Here is an 18,774-nt window from a genome sequence, read left to right as displayed (position 1 = left end):
ACACCCAGCCTGTGCCTTTTCTTAACAATTATTGGTGCTGGGATCCCTTTGGATGATGAACTTTGGTGGAATAGGGCTCACATGTGATTGCCACAGCCGAGGTCTATGTGAAATTCACCATAGGTGTCATGTGCATTGGAAAAAGGATTTTTGGAGAAGCTTCACCTACAAAGGCAATTTGAGCTGGCTGTCCCCAGTGTCCTATTTGTGGCAGGCAGGGTTTCTCAACAGCCCGCAGTGGATGATAGGAGCGTGGGTCAGAAAACCTCAGGAGGGGTTCAGAGCTTGGACTCATGGTACCCTGAGGTCAGTGACCTGGGTTCCTCTTGGTTCCTGATCCTCTTGGCCGTGGGTCCTCTTGACCCACCACAGTTCCTGGGTCCTCGGCTGCCTTTCCCCGTCCTTACCCCCACACACAGTGATGGAGAGAGGAGCCTAGAAGGATACAGAGGCACTTTGCCTCTGTATCAAGTGTCCAAGATAACATTTTCTGTTGAGGATCTAGGTGGGAGTGCAAGGAAAGCCATTGGCTTGTGGAAATGCAGATGGCCTCCACTCCTGGACGTCACATGCCCCTGCACCATTCGGGCCATTAGACCACAGACCTGGGCTAAATTTCAGAGCGAGCTCTCACCTGCCTACGTCAGCCCTCGGTCCAGTGGGTCTTGGCAGTGGCTTTTCAGAGCCCCTGTGTCCCGTGACTGTGGAAGAGAGGCACACTGTCTCCTAGATGGAGCATGGCAGCCGCTGCACGGCACACGGCCCTGTGGGTTCTGGCAGTGGCGGGACCTCTTGAAGCCGGGTGGCAGATGAGACATGCACAGCAGCCCAGGTGCTCTCTCTGGCTCACCTGTTGAACCTGATTATTTGGAAATTTATTTCTGCAGAGCCTTGGATTTCAAATTGGAAATATGTCCTATAGTCTAACTTCTGATTCCTTTTTCAAGCCTCAGTTTGCCCATTTCCAGCTTAAGTTAATAGTGCTCTCATTCTGATGTACGATGCGGGAACGGGTTTGCCGTGGTGAGAAAGAAAGGGGTTCTTTAAAAATATGCTGGTTAGAGCCAGTGTTTCCAGCTGTTTACCTGTATAAGTCAAAATCCGGTGTCTGTATAGTCACCATTTCAGTTCTATGAAACAATAAAATACAGGGGTTTTTTTTGTTTTTTTTTTTTTTGGAGATAGAGTCTCACTCTTGTCGCCCAGGCTGGAGTACAATGGTGCAGTCTCAGCTCACTGCAGCCTCCACCTCTGGGGTTCAAGCAGTTCTCCTGCCTCAGCCTCCTGAGTAGCTGGGATTATAGGCGTGCACCACCATGCCCAGCTAATTTTTGTATTTTTAGTAGAGACAGGGTTTCACTGTGTTGACCAGACTGGTCTCAAACTCCTGACCTCAGGTGATCTGCCTGCCTTGGCCTCCCACAGTGCTGGGATTACAGGCATGAGCCACTGCGCCTGGCCTGCTTGTTTTGTTTTTTAACCACCTGTATCCATTCTGATTAAAGTGATGTTTTTCCTTCCCCCTCCTTCCAATACTAATTCAATGGAAGACTTATTTGTTATTTATTTTCAGAAATATTAGATACCAACTTATCTAATTTCGCTATTGTCAGTTATCTTCTATTATTATGTGAGTGCCCTAATATTCATCCCTGGTTCAGAACATGAAGGCTCTCTGCCCTGGTGAAATGTGTGTACCAAGAAATTGATAGCAAGAAAAGCATTATTTCTTATAAACCTGTTATCCTTCTCTATATTTTAATTTTACGTTAGAGAGGGGAAACGTCCGTGTTTAATTGGAACTATACACCACTGTCATTTTTAGTCTAGATTGTTGAAAGTGATGAGCACTATACTGAAGTGGCCTTTGAGTGGGTGAAGGTTCCGGCCTCTGAGCCGTTGTTAGAGGGGAAGAGTGAGCACACAGACGTGCATCCAGAGAGGGGGCGCCCTCTTCTGAATTTCAGACAGTGACTTGTCTACTGACAGCACTCGTTCATTCCCTGCACACTCATTTACGTAATGCCTAGTGTGGGTCTGGTATTGTCAGTCCCTGAAAATCCCTAGACTGAGGACATAGTTCCCGTCTTCTAGACCCACACAGTCTAATAAGGGAGACAGTAAACATTAACTTTAAAACCTGCGGTCTGTGCATTGTTAGTGACAAACTCATAGAAGCACCGAGGGCCAGAGGGTCTCACTCATTGTAGGGAGAAGCGGAAGGCTCACAACAGCCTTCCTGTAGGAGGTGGCATCAGAGCTGGACTTAGAGGACAGATTTGGAATCAGACTAGGGTTTTCATTCTGGTTAAAGATTAGTACATATAAAGTGCCAATCGCAGTGCCTGAAGCATGGTATGTTCTCTAAAACTGACAACCACCACTGCTGTCATCATCGTCACCATCATCACCATCATCTGCCAGACCTTATTCATAGGAAAATATATTGTGCTAGGAATTAATGGATTTAGTTGTGTATAAATATCACACAGAGAAGAAACTTTGGCAGTAGTTCTGATTATTTATTTGTGGACCAAACAAAACAGTTAATCCGAAAACCCAAATTAGCCCCTCCAAAAGTCACAAATTCCTGTAGCAAAAGATTCACAGAACCTGGTAGAAAAGGTACAGAATGCTTCCAGAGCAGTAATTTGTTGTTGTTATTTTCTAATGAATTAGTGAATATTTTAAACATGTCTCAGTTTTGACTTCTAATGTGACTATCAATAGACATAACTCATATAAACAATCCCTTTAAGGTCTTCAATGATTTTTTAGAATCTGAAGAGATTCTGAGACCAAAAAGTCTAAGAACCCTTGTTCTAGAGAACAAGATCTTCCTGGAACTCTGTGCCCCAGGTGACCCTTGAGCTGCAGCGAAGCAGGAGAGCTCAGGCTGCCTGGGCCATGTACAGGCTTTTTTTTTGACCAAATATTCATAACATTTGCTTCCTGTCTCTCCAGGCGAGTGGTTCTCATTCTTAGCTGCACATTGGAATCACTTGGGGTGATTAACGAAGATGCCAGTCCTCACCCCTAGACTGAGTGATGTGGTTGGTCTGGGATGTAGCTATAACCTCATGATTTTTTAAATCCCAAATGATTTGGATGTGAAGTTAAGGTTGAGAACCACTGTTGAAGCCAGTGAGAAGGTAGCCAGTTTGGTAATGGCAGAATAGGGCAGCGACAACCTCTAGGCTACTCATTTATTTAACTATCATTGCTACTAAAAGTCTCAGGGAAACTACATCAAGTCCTTGTTATCAAAGTTAGAATATTACTTTCCATAAAAAGGTGACAAATAAGAAATTTCAACAGCAGTTTAATCATTTTGCTATTTAGATTTTTAAAAAATAGTAGTTAGACATACTTTGTCTAAACAAGGATAGATTCTTAGCCACACTTCCTAGGTTCTCCCTTCATATGCCATCAATTAGACTTTTTGGTTTGTTTTTTTTTTTTGAGGTAGAGTCTCGCTCTGTCACCCAGGCTGGAGTGCAATGGTGCAATCTCGGCTCACTGCAAGCTCCACCTTCCGGGTTCAAGCGATTCTCCTGCCTCAGCCTCCCGAGTAGCTGAGATTACAGGCATGTGCTACCACAGCCGGCTAATTTTTGTGTTTTAATAGAGACGGGATTTCTCCATGTTGGTCAGGCTGGTCTCGAACTCCAAAACTCAGGTGATCCACCCACCTTGGCCTCTCAAAGTGCTGGGATTACAGGCGTGAGCCACCGCGCCTGGACAATTAGACTCTTTAACTCAGCCTCTGAATTCCATATTGTGCAGTAGGACTTGCTGTACCTTTCCAGAGGCTGCTCGCCTCTTGGTCATCTTTGTGGGCACTGTTGGCCCACTCTGATTTCCATCCACCAAACCCCACCGAAGGATTCAGGCGCATTTAGAGGCATCCATGTTACCATTATATTGGAGCAATCAAAACATAACATGGATGGCGCATCTGTTGCTGTGAATAATACTCTTTAAATTTATAGATGATGGGTGCGTTCCAAAGCGGAACTGAAATTATTTTTATGCTCACAATTTTGTATTATGAAGAATATAACTCCATTTATTTTGTAGTCAGCATTTATCTTTATAGATTATTACTATTTTAAACTTTATGATGAGTTGGTAGTTACCACTCTCAGTGTTGGAATGTTTATCTCCATACTAAGCTTTCTGATGAAGTACAAATTAAGAATGATGCAGGTGAATAGAAATATTAACAGTTTCAAATTTGAAACAACTGAGAATCCTGCTATCGATTCTAAAACCACATCTCCAAGAGTGAATGTTAGAAAGAGGTGGGAAGCAAGCCTCTGTTTAAGGAGGTGGTCTCTGATCATCAGGACCTCCAAGAGGTCAACGTAAAGAGAAATGAGTTTTGCACTTTGACTTGTGAACTACACCTATCCCTTGACTAGTGAACATGCTCAGTCAGCCCGTGTCCTTAGCCTTTCAGGGCAGCAGGTTTTACAGAGTAATCAGGCAGGTGCATATTCTGAGCCCCAGGAGTCTTTGCTGCAAACCCATCCCATCCCATCCCCTGCTAGTCTAGCCTTAAGGACAGACATCTGCTTATACACAGGGCAAAATGTGCTTTTTTCTGCAGTTTTTAAGTCATGCCTTAGAATATGGTTCTAAACTGAGGGTGTAGCCCACTTCTCCAAGGCTGGGAAGTTGCTGGGTTTGTCTTGAGAATGGCCAGTACATGTACTCCAAATGCTACCCCAGGAGGCAAGTGTATTCCTCCCCTGACCCTGATTAAGTTTCTAGGTTTAGGCCCTTACAGGGGCGCTTTGTAATGTCCCTTTGTAGCACTTCATTTATGTGATTTTTAAACACTAGTATCGTCACAGCTGTGTATCTGGCCCCCCATCTCCCAGCACTCACACTGCTAGGCTGAGCTCCTGGAGGGGGCATGTGCTCTGTTTGTTGACAAAAAGATTAGCTAAAGCCTAAGGATGGAAACTAAGGCCCCAGGCCATGATTGTCCACATTTCTTTGTGGACAGTAAATCTTAGAAACATCCTGGGGGAAGGGGTATGTGTGTTCCACACTTGTCTGTGTGGGAAGGGGTTGATTGGTTGGGTCTGTTCTTTCGCTCCTGATAGAATCTTTTCAAAAACCTCTCACAGGCTCCGTCCATGCCACATCAGTAGCAGCCTCAAGAGTGGAGCAGGCACTGTCGGAAGTGGCTTCGTCTCTGCAGAGCAGCGCCCCTAAGCAGGGCCCGCTACACCCCTGGATGACGCTGGCACAGATCTGGCTCCATGCAGGTACCACTCCGCCCCTACCCACAACCTGCTGCTGTGCCAAAGGCTGGGCGCTTGCCTGTTTAGCCCACACCCCTCATCAGGAGAGATCAAAGCTTCAATCATGCACCGAAATGTCACTGCTTCTCTGCAAGATCCACAAGTGACTCTGTATGCCCTGATCCCTCTCCCCTGCCTTGGGGCCCTGGCACAGAGCAGACATCTAAAAAAGTTTTCTGGATTTGACTCTAAGGATTCTTGGGGAGTTTGCCATGTGGGGTACCGGGTTTGTGCTATAGGGACTGTCTTTGTGAGTGACTTGGAGTCATACCTGTACCAACTGGATAGATTTGAGTTAAAGTATTTAACTCAGCCTCAGTTTCCAATTCTGTGTGATGGGCTTAGGAATAACACCCATCTCCCAGGGTTGGTGAGTGCAATGCCTGGCACATCTTGGCAGTGAATTCTTGGAGTCCCTGCGAGAGGGCCACATCTGTGGTGGTAAGGACACAGATGTCTTTATAAAGCCAGGGAAGGGGCCGTGTGTTTGGTGCCGCTGTGTTCCTGTGCGCCTCTGCTCCTCTCTGATGGCTCTCTCCGTAATTTCATAGAGAGACAGCAGCAGCCTCTGACCTGGAGACTGGCCCAGAAGGGGGGCATGAGTGTCCCTTCCCCAGTTCCCAGGGCACTTTGCTGGCTCAGCGATGCTTCTGCACCACTAAAAAGCCCAAAAATAAATGCAGTGTCCAGGCTTTTTTTTTTTTGAGACGGAGTCTTGCTCTGTCACCCAGGCTGGAGTGCAGTGGTGCAATCTCAGCTCACTGCCACCTCTGCCTCCTGGGTTCAAGCAATTCTCCTGCCTCAGCCTTCCAAGTAGCTGGAATTACAGGCGCCCGCCACCACATCTGGCTAATTTTTGTGTTTTTAGTAGAGATGGGGTTTCACCATCTTGGCCAGGCTGGTCTCAAACTCCCGAACTCGGGTGATCCACCCACCTCGGCCTCCCAAAGTGTTGGGATTACAGGCGTGAGCCACTGCACTTGGCCTGTGCAGGCATTTTAATAATGAGAATCCCACTGCACTGCGCTTCCAAGAAATAATGGCTGTTTTTACTTACGTATTTATATTTCAACATAAAAGGTAATTCCACTCCTTAGGTTTCATCACTTCATCTGTCCAGCCCTACCTGGGCCATCTCAGGCTTGACTCTTACAGTGCATGGTGAAAGCCCACATTTGGCTGAGAAAGGTGCTTATTATCCACCAATTGTCCTTCTGTTGACTCCTTTTTTGCCAAGGCTAATCGTGTGATATTCCACCCTGTTTGATACCACTGGCAGGCCTTTGCATTGAAAACGTGTTTGGATTTACCTGGCCTTGGCATGCCACAGAGCCCAGCTCAGCCAGCCTTTTGTGTGTTGGCATCTTCAATTGCGCCATAACGACTACCATAAATTAACAATTTATATTCTAAGCAGAAGTACAAAAGAGGGATGATTCATGAATTCACAATTGTTCTTCTCTGCTGCAGACACCTGCAGCATTCGGCCTCTTGCTCAGAGAGGTCCCAGACATTCTGGCTCTGAGGGCCAATGAGTAGGAGTAAAACCTCCTCCACAGCTCCCTTATGCAAAAGCCCAGTCCCTGGCAGAGAAGTCTGATGCCTGTCCTAGTCAGTCACCCCCATGAACAACGACTAGAGAACAGAAAGGGAAGGAGTATGGTTTAGTGTCCAGGCCAGGTAAACCTGAACTTGTGGGGCTGGTGTAGGGGCAGAGTTGCCTTTCAAATTGGTCTCAAAGTTGGGTTTCTGAAGTGCCGAAGTCTAAAACACCAGAAGGGCTGAAGGCCATTCCTCCAGGGTGGAACTACCTCCCCTGACCTCAAAGGCGGTGCTTCTCTTGCTTGTTTCTTGGAAAATTTACTGACCTGAGAGTCAACATATTCCAGGAGAGCTCCGCCTGGTGTCTTGCTGCCGCCGACTCAGTTATCCAGAGACTTTGCCCCACTTTGCGTGGCCTGCCATGACTGTTGGGGAGGAAATTTTGTAGCTGATTATTAGAATGTTGAAGAACTTGATGGCTAAGATTCAGCTTGGAGCTATCCTTTTATTTTTTATTTTATTTTTTGGTGGCGATGGAGTCTCACTCTTTTACCCAGGCTGGAGTGCAACGGCACGATCTTGGCTTACTGCAACCTCTGCTGCCGGGTTCAAGTGATTCTTCTGCCTCAGCCTCCCAAATAGCTGGGATTACAGGCACCTGCCACCATGCTCTGCTGATTTTTGTATTTTTAGAAGAGATGGGGCTTCACCATGTTGGCCAGGCTACTCTTGAACTCCTGACCTCGAGTGATCTGGACAGAGTCAAGTTCTCCTTCCTAGCGAATGGGTGTGGCTTTACTATTCTAGAAGGTGGTGGAATTGAACTATGGAAAGTGACTGTAGATCCTGTAGGGCCAGAGCAAACTGTGCTGTATGCATACGGTGAGCATTATGTGTAGGACGAATGAATGCAGTCAATTATGATCTTTTTGGAATTTGTGCCATATTGACTATTTCAAAGCAATGACTTTGCTTGAGTCAAGATTTGGAATCGTATCATATATTCACATAGTCCTTCAAGAGGAAAATTGAGAAGACAGTTTCCAATGCACTGCCATTTTTTACCATATGTGATTTGAGCCTCACTGCTCTGAGAGACAAAATAAATGTGACTCAATTTTTTGGCAGTTCATGAAAACAAGGTAACCTCTATTTCCTGTGTCCATCATCAGCTCCCACAATACTGCCAGAGCCCATAAGTTTTGTAAGCTTTAGAAGAAATTAGTTAGATCAAGGTCTGATACCCAAAGCCATGGTGTCTGGGTGGCATTTGTGGGCCTGTTCTCTCCTGGTGATTTTTTTCTGGTGAACTGAGTACACTGGGAGCTCGTGATGGGAACACACGGTGGAGGTGGACCCAGATTTGAGGCTTGCAGGAAAGGTCACTTGGAGATGACCTTGGATTTCCAGCAGAGAAATCTATTGTAGCAGAGAGTCCCTAGGCCACTTGTCTGTGCATGTGCAAGGCAAGGAGATAGTGAATAGGATACCTGTGCCACCAGCTGCTCTGTAAGGGGACAGGTCCAGGAGATGAGGGATGCTTGCTCACAGCAGGCCCCCACTTTCTGTGTGATTGGTGCTCCCTTCCATAGGTCCATGGCAAACAATTGGACAGCCACAAAGTATAAAGGCTCCCTCTTATCTGTGAGCCTCAGTCACCCCCGCCACAGGCAACCACTGTCACCACTTCTGTGCATCTTCCAGAAATCTCACACGCTGTACTTTGTCCCCCACCGCCCTCTGAATGTGCTACCTGGTAGGTCAGTGCACATCAGCACCTGTAAGGTGACTTATACTTTGTCACGGCTACAGAGTATAAGTCGACTGTATGGTTATACCGTCATTTGACCAATACTCTACTGGTTAACATTTAGATTTGAATCTTAAATTCAGCTGATAACATTTAGATTATTATGGCAATTTGTGCCAGACTGACTCTTTCAAAGAGTCAATATGTAGAACTGCTTGAGTCAAGATGTAGAATCATATCATACATTCACATAGCCTTTTAAGAGGTAAATTTAGAAGAAAACAGCTTCCACTGCACTGTTGGGTTTTACCTTATGTGATTTGAGCTCCCCCGCTCTGAGAGATAAGTATCTCTAGTATTTTGCCATTACGGATAATGCTTCAATAAGTATCCCTATACGCAGTCTACCCTTTACATTCTCGGGTTCTGCATCCATGGATTTAACCAACCTTGGATTAAAAATATTTGAAAAAAATGTGTCTGTACTGAACACGTACAAACTTTGTCGTCTTGTCATTATTCCCTAAACAATACAGTATAAGCACTATTTAAATAACATTTACATTGTATTGGGTATTTTAAGTAATCTAGAGATGATTTAAAATACACAGGAGGATGTGCATAGGTTATATGCAAATGCTGCACCATTTCATATCAGGGACTCGAACATCATGGATTTTGGTATTCGAGGGAGGTCCCAGAACCAACTCCCCCATGGATACTGAGGGCCAACTGTGTATTTTTTTTTTTTTATCTGTAAGATAAACTCTAAACAGTGGAACTGATGGGTGAAAGGGAGTGTACTCTTTAATTTTGATAAGTTTTGTCCACTGCCTTCCGCAGATTTGTGCCAGTTTACATTCCAGTCAACAATGTGCTCATGTCCACTTTCTCCCACCCTTGCCAACACAATGAATTCTCAGAATCCTTGATCTTTGCCAATCTGACAAGTAGAAAATGGTATTTCAATTTTCTGTCCATAGCTTTTGACCATTTATCTTCTTAGATACTGAACTTTTCCTTTTTATTTCTATGTATTTATTGTGTGTCAAAGAAATCTGCCTTGTCTCTGAAATAGGTGCTGTAAACAAACATCTTCTTCCAAGGGTTGTTTGGGTTTTTTGGTTTTTTTTTTTTTTTTAGTTTTTGTCTTTTTTGCCACTTTTTAAAATAAATCTATCAATTTTTTCTTACGGCATCTGTGCCTCCCATGATATTTGGAAAGAAACCTACCCATGTTTATGGTTTCTTCTCCTAAAAGTTCGAGGTATCTTCCAGTGCCATTTGTCTATATACTATCCTGTAAAGAAGGTCAGAGGAAGGTCACTTTCTCCATTTTTGCAATGTGGGCGCCCAGGCTGGAAAGAAGTGAGCACTTTGCAGTCTCGCTCTGCAGAAGTCAGGGGAGTCCCACTAGAGCATGGGATGTGGCACCTCAAGACATGGTTCCTTGGGAGCCGTTCCTCATCTTCCTTGAGCGCACACCTTATTGCTGGCATTGGAAATTCGCATGTCCACAGCCCTTCAGCACTGAGCCAGGGTCTTTTCCAAACCAAACAACTTCTTGGTGCCCATTTTTCAATTTCCACCTTAGGATGGCAGCTAAAAATGACTTTGCGGTAGGTGGTTAATTTCTGCTTGTTACTTACTAATAATTATAGCTTTCACTTTGGCACCTCTCATGGTTGAAACCAGTGGCTATTCTTAGATGTTCAAGATCAGATTTTCTGATTTCTGCTGGAAATTTAAGGCTGTAATACTCTCACAAATTCCTTAGCCCTTGCCTGGCCTGGCCTGGCCCCTTTGCCAACACTCCTCCCAGGCACCAGAGGTTGCAGCAGCAGGGTCAAGGGGTAATCCCGTAGCCTTGCCCCGTTCGTGACGAGATGGAGACAGGTGGTGTGTGCAGTCACCGTACAGGGAGAGCCTGTGAGAGGGAACACGACGTCCCTGAGCGTCAAGCCTGTCCAGCTAACGTTTACCACACACTGTGGATGTGTCAGATGCTATTCCAAGGGTTTTAATATGTCTTACTTTGTTCAGCCCTCATAATAACCTTATGAGGTGTAAATACCCGTATTCACCCCATTCCACAGGTGAAGAAACTGAGACACAGCTATCAGGTCACTTGCCTAAGGTTACATGGCTAATGAGTTAGAAAGCCAGAATCTAAATCCAACCAGTGTAGGCAGCTCCAACCCACAGTAGGCACTCAGTTGTCAACACAGTATCGTCTAGCATCTCCACGTGCCACAGTAGGGCAAAGCACTGGAGTCCTATGGTTATGAAGACAGACACAGCTCCTGGCCTTCATGGTATTTGCAGATGTGAAACAGAACAATGACAGAAGCACTTAACTCCCTGTGCCGAGTGCTGGGGGGAGCACTGTAGGCCCCTGTGACCCCTCATAACACAAGGGCTCCCCGAACCAGGGGAGCCAGAGGGGGCCTGCACACACTTGGGCAGTGACCTCAGGAGTGACTAGCACCAGGTCAGGGACGATGGAGGCATAGAACAGCACATGGGAAGCCCTAGGGGCAGCCTGAGCTCTGAGTGTTACAGGAATGCTGGTCCCTGGGGCATGAACACTGAGGAGTAAGCAGTAAAGCAGCCAAGGGGAGCCAGGAGAAGGGCCCAGACTCAGGTCATGCCAGCACCCATGGTAGCCATAGTAAGATCTTTTACTTAATCCTAAAAGCATTGGAAAGCTACAGAGAGACTTGAAGCAGGAGCATGAAAGGACCACTTTCAAAAGATCACTCCAAGCTGGGCACTGCTCAGAAGGCTGAGGTGGGAGGATTGCCTGAGTCCGGCCTGGGCAACATAGCAAGATCCCTCTCTGGAAGAAAACATCACTCCAGCTAAATGTGGAGAATGGGACGGAAGGCAGTCAAAGTGGACGCCAGCAGAGCAGGAAATTGGGAGCATTGGTCCAGGTGGTGGAGGAGAGCAGCTTGGTCTACGTTCTCCATGGAGATGAAGAGAAGGGGACCCTGAGATGCCTTCTGAGGTGGAACTGATGGGACTTGTAGGTTGGATGTTGAGGGGTGGAGGAAAAGGAGGAATACGGAAGGAAACCTGAGTGTGGGGCTTGAGTCTGTGGATGACTGGTGACACATTTGCGGCAGTGAGGAAGCCTGGGGAAGAACTGATGAGTTGGGGTCAGGGAGGCAGAGACTTCAGAGTCCCACTTGAGCTTGGAAGCGTCAGGTGCCTGAGGACAAGGAAGTCAGGATGCCAGGCAGGCGACCGGATGTTCCAGTCTACATTTCAGATCTGGGCTGGAATCATACCTTTAAGAATTGGGATTTAAAGCCCCCTTTAAAGGCCTAAGATAGGTGCTAAGACGGCCTAAGAGAATGTAGATGGAGAAGTGAAAGGGCCAGACTGAGACTGAGCCCCTCCACATTTAAAGGCTGGGGAACAGCCGGGTGCAGTGGCTCATGCCTGTAATCCCAGCACTTTGGGAGGCTGAGGCAGGTCAATCATCTGAGGTCAGGAGTTCAAGACCAGCTTGGCCAACATGGTGAAACCCCATCTCTACTAAAAGTACAAAAGTAGCTGGGTGTGGTGACGGGAACATGTAATGGGAGACTGAGGCAGGAGAATCACTTGAACCTGGGAGGTGGAGGCCACAGTGAGCCGAGATCACACCACTGCACTCCAGCCTGGACAACAAGAGTGGAACTGTGTCTCAAAAAAAGATAAAAAGCTTGAGGAGCAGAGGGAGAGCCACAGCAACTGAAGGGGAGTGGTCGGCAAGGCAGGAGGAAAGCAGCGCAGACGGCATCGCGGCAGCCAGCGGGGCAGGAAGGAGCCCATGCAGGGAAGGCGAGAACCTGAGTCTGACTCACCAGTTACAACGCTGGCCCTGCCGCACACTAGCTGTGATACCTGGGCAAGCTATTCCCACTCCCGCTGATCCTCAGTGTACTCTGTTAAATGAAGAGAGTTAGGACATAACATAGCAAACACTAGCAACTACTAAAATAACGATTTTTAAGGAGGATGTGGCCAGTGGGCAGGCCGCTGAGAGGTTGGGTATGGTAGAGACAAAAGCATTTGCTGGACCTGACGTATGGGAGTGTTGGTGATAGTGACAAGACGGGATATAGTGGCGTGGTGGAGATGGATGCCATCTGGTGTGGGTTGCAGAGCAAACGGCAAGTGAGGAAGTTGAGGCACAGAAGGTGCACAGTTCTTCCAAGAAGAATCCCTCTGGAGCAGCAATGAGGGATGTGACGGGGAGCCCGCCGCTTGAAGGGGGCTGAAGCCCGTTGGAGCACGTTGATTGGGTGTGCGGAGCTGCGTGGGGACTGAAGAGGCCGAAGCCCATTGGAGCACGTTGATTGGGTGTGCGGAGCTGCGTGGGGACAAGAGGCGGAAGCCCATTGGAGCACGTTGATTGGGTGTGCGGAGCTGCGTGGGGACAAGAGGCGGAAGCCCATTGGAGCACGTTGATTGGGTGTGCGGAGCTGCGTGGGGACTGAAGAGGCCGAAGCCCATTGGAGCACGTTGATTGGGTGTGCGGAGCTACGTGGGGACTGAAGAGGCCGAAGCCCATTGGAGCACGTTGATTGGGTGTGCGGAGCTGCGTGGGGACAAGAGGCGGAAGCCCATTGGAGCACGTTGATTGGGTGTGCGGAGCTGCGTGGGGACTGAAGACGCTGAAGCCCATTGGAGCAGGTTGACTGCCAACAGGGATGATCAGGTAAAAATGAAGCCCTCGGCATCCAGAAGAGAGGATGTGTGGAGGTGAAATGAATTCCTCCAGCAAGAGTGTGGTGGGGTCCAGACCACAGGCAGAGGGGTTGGCTCTCAGCGACAACGGCAGAAGAGACGCAGAGTGGATGGAACAGAGGACACAGAGGAGTTGTCGATTTGGTGGCCAGAAGAGGCTTGGGGTCCACTTGGCTGGCTTTTGACTTCTCTCTGAATGATTTGTCAAGGTAGCCGAGGGGAAGGGTCAGGAGTCAGAACAGCGGGGCTGAGGCTGGGAAGGGCTAGTGCCTGTCACTGCTGCAGCTTGGGGAGGCGGAGCTCGTCCTGCTGTGCCACGGGGCCCCTGAAGAGGGGATCTCTCTCGACAAACTGACATAGCCAGACACAGACTCAGAGACTAATGGCAGTTGCACAGCCCCATCCTGGCAAAGACATTCGGCTGGGCCCTCAGTGAGGCCACAGCCTGGGCTCTGCTCAATTTCAGGGTTTCAGGTCCCAGCTTGGGGCCTGGCCCAGAGAAGCCCATGGCAGGACGGCACCTGGAGACAAAATCACTTCCTCCTTTCACTTGCTAACCCTCCTCAGACAAAGAAAGAATCAAGGCTAAGTCCAGTGAGAGCTGACAAAGCGGAAGGCCTCTCTAGGCCTTGAGGGCTTGGAAGGGTGACAGGAGACCCATCAGGACACAGGATCCCTTTCTGCTTGGCCCTTGTGCTGATTTTTATGTGAAGAAGAAGGTGGGCTCCAGGAGCACCCTCTGTGCTAGCAGACACCCTGCGATCAGTGGGGACCCCTCTGCCCTCCACAGCATCTCTCTTTAGGGGGGCAGGGTCGGGGTAAAGGACATGGTTTGGAGGGGTCAGGGAGCCTGCTGGCTTGAGCTGCGAGGTTGGGAGGTACCTACTGCCGTGGGTCCTCTCCATCACATTTCTCTGCCAGGCACAAGTGAGGTAGAAGATCTCGGGGCATTCTGAGGGCTGCCTCCAGCCTAGACTGCTCCTTTGTGTGCGTTTCCGAAAGATGTCCCTTCTGAGTAGACTAAGCCCCCAGAGGGAGCAGCCTTGGCTAGTGGAGGACGCCTTTGTGAGAAGGAAAGGGCTTCCTTGCATTCCTTGGGGTTGGTGCAGCCCTGTCCGGCACACACAGCCTGCAGTGGGGCCCAGGCTGGCCCTCTCAGCCCAGTGTCTGTGCACGCCCTGCGCAGCCAAGCCCAGGGCAAGCCCCTTGCAGCTGACATGAAGCAGGGGCTTGACAAGCATTTGATGGATGGATGGATGGATGGATGAATGAATGAATGAATGAATGAATGAATGAGGAAACTAGACCTGCGTGAGCTTCTGGGTGCATCTAGCACCAGTCCCCCAGCCAGGAACACCACTTCACGTTGAGAAAGAAACCTTCACAGTGTAGCTCAGCCCTTTTCGGATCACATCTCGAGTCTGGTTCAGCAAACCGTTCCAGGAATCCCTCTGTGCGCAAGGCAGAGTTAGGGTGCGAGGAAGGAACAGGCTTGACCCAGCCCTCCAGGGGGGTCGGCACACTTGGGCAGATGGCGACAGGGCAGATGGGGCTGAGGGTTGTCCCAGAGCACACACAGGGTGGGGGAAGAATGGGAGGGTGAAAAGTGCTTGCCCTGGGTTTCTGGGGGGTCCTGGGCAGAGGGAAGCTGAAAGGCATTTGGGACAAAGGAGGAGGTTGGAAAGGCAGCAGGGCCCTAATTTTGAATGCCAAGCAAAAGCATTTGGGCTCTGTTCATGCCAAATAAGCTTTGTTCACAGTGGGGAGATTTTATCCACAGCATTTTTCATAGTAACCCAATAGCAGGGACCAACCAAGGGGTTCCTAAGAGGATATTCAGAACTTATAGAGGTCTCAAAATGAGGTAGGAAGTATCCATGTCCGTTACCTTTGGTGAGAGGCAGTCAGCCACCAGCAGCCAGGACAGAACGTCTGTCCCTGGAACCTCTTCAGAGAGTGACCTTCCAGATCCTGCCCTGCAGCTGAAGCGCCGACCTCGCACTGAAGAGCATTTTCTTGCTTTCTTGTTGCAGCTGATGGCATTGAGTTCTTGTTGGCAGCTGATGGCATTGAGTTCTCAGAGCCTGCTTCGCTGTGCTTCTGTTCCTTTGGTACCAGTTCTTGTATCTCTTAATAAGCTCACAAGGCCCTTTACTTTTTTTTTAATTGAATTTACTCCTTGGCGAAAGGAACAGGGAGATTTCATTTACTGTTGCTTCCCTGGCCTTCACCTGTCTTCGCTGATCTGTGCCACAGAAATGGCTGCCCTGCTCTGACCACACCCAGCATTCATTAATCTGCAGACTTTTCTTAAGCACCTACTAAGTTGTGTCCTAGGGGACCGGGCTCTCGATCCTCTGTTGAGGGATACGGAGATGAGTGTGGCTAGGAGTTGTCTATAGTTTAGTGAGAAAGCCATACGGTTTCTGTGTGGGGGGCTTTGGGAAAGTATAAGTGATATTCTTTTCTTCCTGAGTTCCAAACCAATGAAGAGGAGGGAGGCAGATGGAGATCAGATCCCAAGCTCTGCTACTGGGGAGGCTGGCTGGAAAATGTGGTCCTTGTTTGGGCTGTGGGCTCCCGGGAAAGAAGGTTTTTCAAGTAGTGCAGGTTCATAGTCAATACTTGTGGCCTCGTTCTATCCTAGAGGCCCAGCCACATGCCTAGGCAAGAAGGCTACACCCTGGGGTGATCTCAGGGGTGGTGGGAAACCTTAGTAATCCTTTCCTTTTCCTGTCCAACTCCATCTCAAACTACCTGCTTGGTGTCTGAAACCCCACCACTAAAGCTTCATCCCTGAAGCCTCAGTGTAATTTCCTCTTAGAGACGGAATGCCTATCGCCCGAAATAGAGCTGCTGCAAGGCTCGAATGAGTCCAGTTATCTCTTTGCACCTCAGCTTGCTCACCCTGCGGTCTCCAAGAGGGCTTAGGCTTGACTAAGAGTTACCCTCACCATTCGTGACTCGCTTTGGGCTCCAGGCTTCCTGGTGAATGGAAGTTGCTGTAGGAAACCCATGGCACTGGTATAAGGCCTGTGCTCCTGACAGAAAATGCCCAGCCTAGGGTTGATCTCTTGGCACGGCCTTGTCTTGACCCCTGCCACTCTTGTGTTATCTGATGCCTGCCACTGCCCTGGGAGAGCTGTGGGCCAGGCGCAGGCCCGCCACCTGACAGGTGGACAGGCCCAGAGAAGGTGACCGACTTGCCCAAGGCCACACACGAGGCCCAGGGCCAAGAACCAAGTCCTCCATGTTCTCATGACACTGTGGCTTACAAATTGGAAACCCTAGTGTTCCCAGTGGTGCCTCGGAGGCAGAGACGGGGGCAAACAAGAGGTAGCCACACTGCCCACTCAGGAGTCTTTTGTATCCTGGGGTAAGATCTCTTTGGAAGAAACAGCCTCCACTGGTGAAAATGGTTTGAAAATCGCTGCAGGACATTGTGGCTTCAGTCCTTGCTTTTGAGCTGAAAATGGAGGGATTTGGGAGCAACGCTAGGCTGTGCATTTTCCTGCCACATCTGTCAGGGTCACAGGCCTTATCAGAGCCTTAGGTTTCCTCCAGCAACTTCCACAGCACTGAAAAGTGCCATGGGGCCTGGATTCTTTCCCTTAGTGTCTTGATCCTGACTTGGTTCCGTCTGCGTCTCCCATTTCCCCATCACATCACTGACCTGTCTGCATCAGACCTGAGGCTTATGCAGGCTCAGTGACCAGTGAGATACTTGGAATCACATTTGGTCTCACGGAGGACCCCTGGAGAGCAGAATGACATGCACACAGTCTTATTGGCATTTACCGCTTTCCCTACGTTGATTTTTGTTCTGGACACATTCCTCCCTGCTCTCCCATGTCGGCCTTTGTTCGTAATGCTCTAAGTGGGAGAGGCTGGGCGGCCTCACCCACCCACAGCATCTCCAGGACTGGGATCTTGGAAGTGAACCCACTCCCAGCTTGTCAGCGAGGCAGGAGCCAGGCGTGCAATGAGAGAGATGCTCTGTCCTGCTCCCCCGTGTTGCTGCCATGCTCGAGAACCCAAAACTGCAGTGGGCACATCTTCAACTCTTTGGTGAGGGCGTCGAGGGAATTGTGTTCCTGAAAGGCATCAGATACCCCAACGGTGTCATTAGGAGGGTGTTTGTCTCCCAGAAGGGAGAGATTTTGCCTGGTCCAAACTAAAGGACAGAGAAATGTCTTCTTTGTCCCTGTAGAGTCCCCTGTGTGTACAGAAGTTCAGGAGGTACCTTCTGAGTTGAGTCTCCTGAGATCGGGAGGCAGGTGTGGCTGGGCGCTCACCTTCAGGGCTCAGTGCATGGTGCTGGCATTGCCCGAGTTTCTGTGTCTGCAGGAGTCACCCAGTATGCCCCTCCACAAGCCCCTGGGCCCCGTCATCTCTGGTGAGGAGAAACTGGAAGGCGCAAGGACAGACAGAAGGTACTGGGTGCATCTGGGCCAGGCGAGGCCCGCTTTTTCCAGGGCCTTCCCTTGGGGAGAGAAGGCCTGGGGAGTCAGTCATTGGTGCAAATATTATCACCAGGGAAGTGAGGTGTTCAAGGGAGGGACCGGCCAGGCTGATTGAGGTCAAAGGTCAGTGGCATCACCACTAACCACAGCCATGAGATATACACCAGCCATTTCCCCGCCCCTAGGCCTGAAGCTGGGAGCCGGAAAGGTGGATCTGCCCCAGCGCCTGCCCTGGGAGTATACTATCCCAGGCATACCCGAGACCTCACAAAAATACTTACAGGGACCCGGCTATCAGGAGCTGCAGAGGCTGGGCTTTTCTTTCAGCTGAGGTGGGTGGTCAGAGAGCTCTCTGGGATGGCGGGATCCATCTGGGCCCTGAAGGAGGCTGGAGTGACGGCTTTACAGGCAAAAGCCACAGAATTGAGGGGAGACGGGGACACCCACTGTGTGTGCAGAAGCAGCACTAGCAAGGCCAGAGCCTGGGGGTTTGGGGAGGCGGTAGGAAGCAGATAAGGGCACTGTGCCCGGCTCCCAAGGCCTGCAAAGGAGTCGGATGTCACCCTGGGCCAGAGGAGATGCTATTCTCTGTGGGGGCTGCAAGCACAGGTTCTCAGGCAGGTGACTGGGGTTCTAATCCCAGCTCTGCCTCCAGTTTTCCCTGAGAACTCGGGCAGGGTATTTACACTTTCTGCACCTCAGTTTCCTCATCTGGACAATGGGGATAGAATAATAGTACCTACTGGATCACCATGCAGATAAAATGAGAACTGAGAAGGCCTCCAGGTACAAAGCACATGTTTAATGAGTGTTGGCTACTATTATTGTTAGTTACCTTCATTTACCATTCATCCATTCAGCGATTCAGTGAGCTCTGACTATGTGCCAGGCACTGTTCTAGTCCCTGGGGACACAACAGTGGGCAGCACAGACACCATCCCTGCCCTCATGTCGCTTATAGCCC

At 49.1% G+C, this 18,774-nt stretch overlaps 1 protein-coding gene across 3 annotated transcripts in view; it reads left to right on the top strand.

Annotated features, from left to right (window-relative positions):
* TTC7B (tetratricopeptide repeat domain 7B) overlaps window positions 1-18,774 on the top strand; it is a 271,311-nt gene that overhangs the window by 211,891 nt on the left and 40,646 nt on the right. For all 3 annotated transcript variants that reach the window (XM_037984383.2, XM_007987574.3, XM_037984385.2), the window contains one exon: window positions 5,139-5,279. In XM_037984383.2, the coding sequence (XP_037840311.1) occupies window positions 5,139-5,279 (141 nt within the window). The remainder of the gene's footprint in view (window positions 1-5,138; window positions 5,280-18,774) is intronic.

Source organism: Chlorocebus sabaeus, chromosome 24 (genome assembly GCF_047675955.1).
Source record: "Chlorocebus sabaeus isolate Y175 chromosome 24, mChlSab1.0.hap1, whole genome shotgun sequence".
Lineage (NCBI taxonomy): Eukaryota > Metazoa > Chordata > Mammalia > Primates > Cercopithecidae > Chlorocebus > Chlorocebus sabaeus.
The sequence above is the reverse complement of the archived record's forward strand: the minus strand, read 5'-3'. Positions and strand labels throughout refer to the sequence as shown.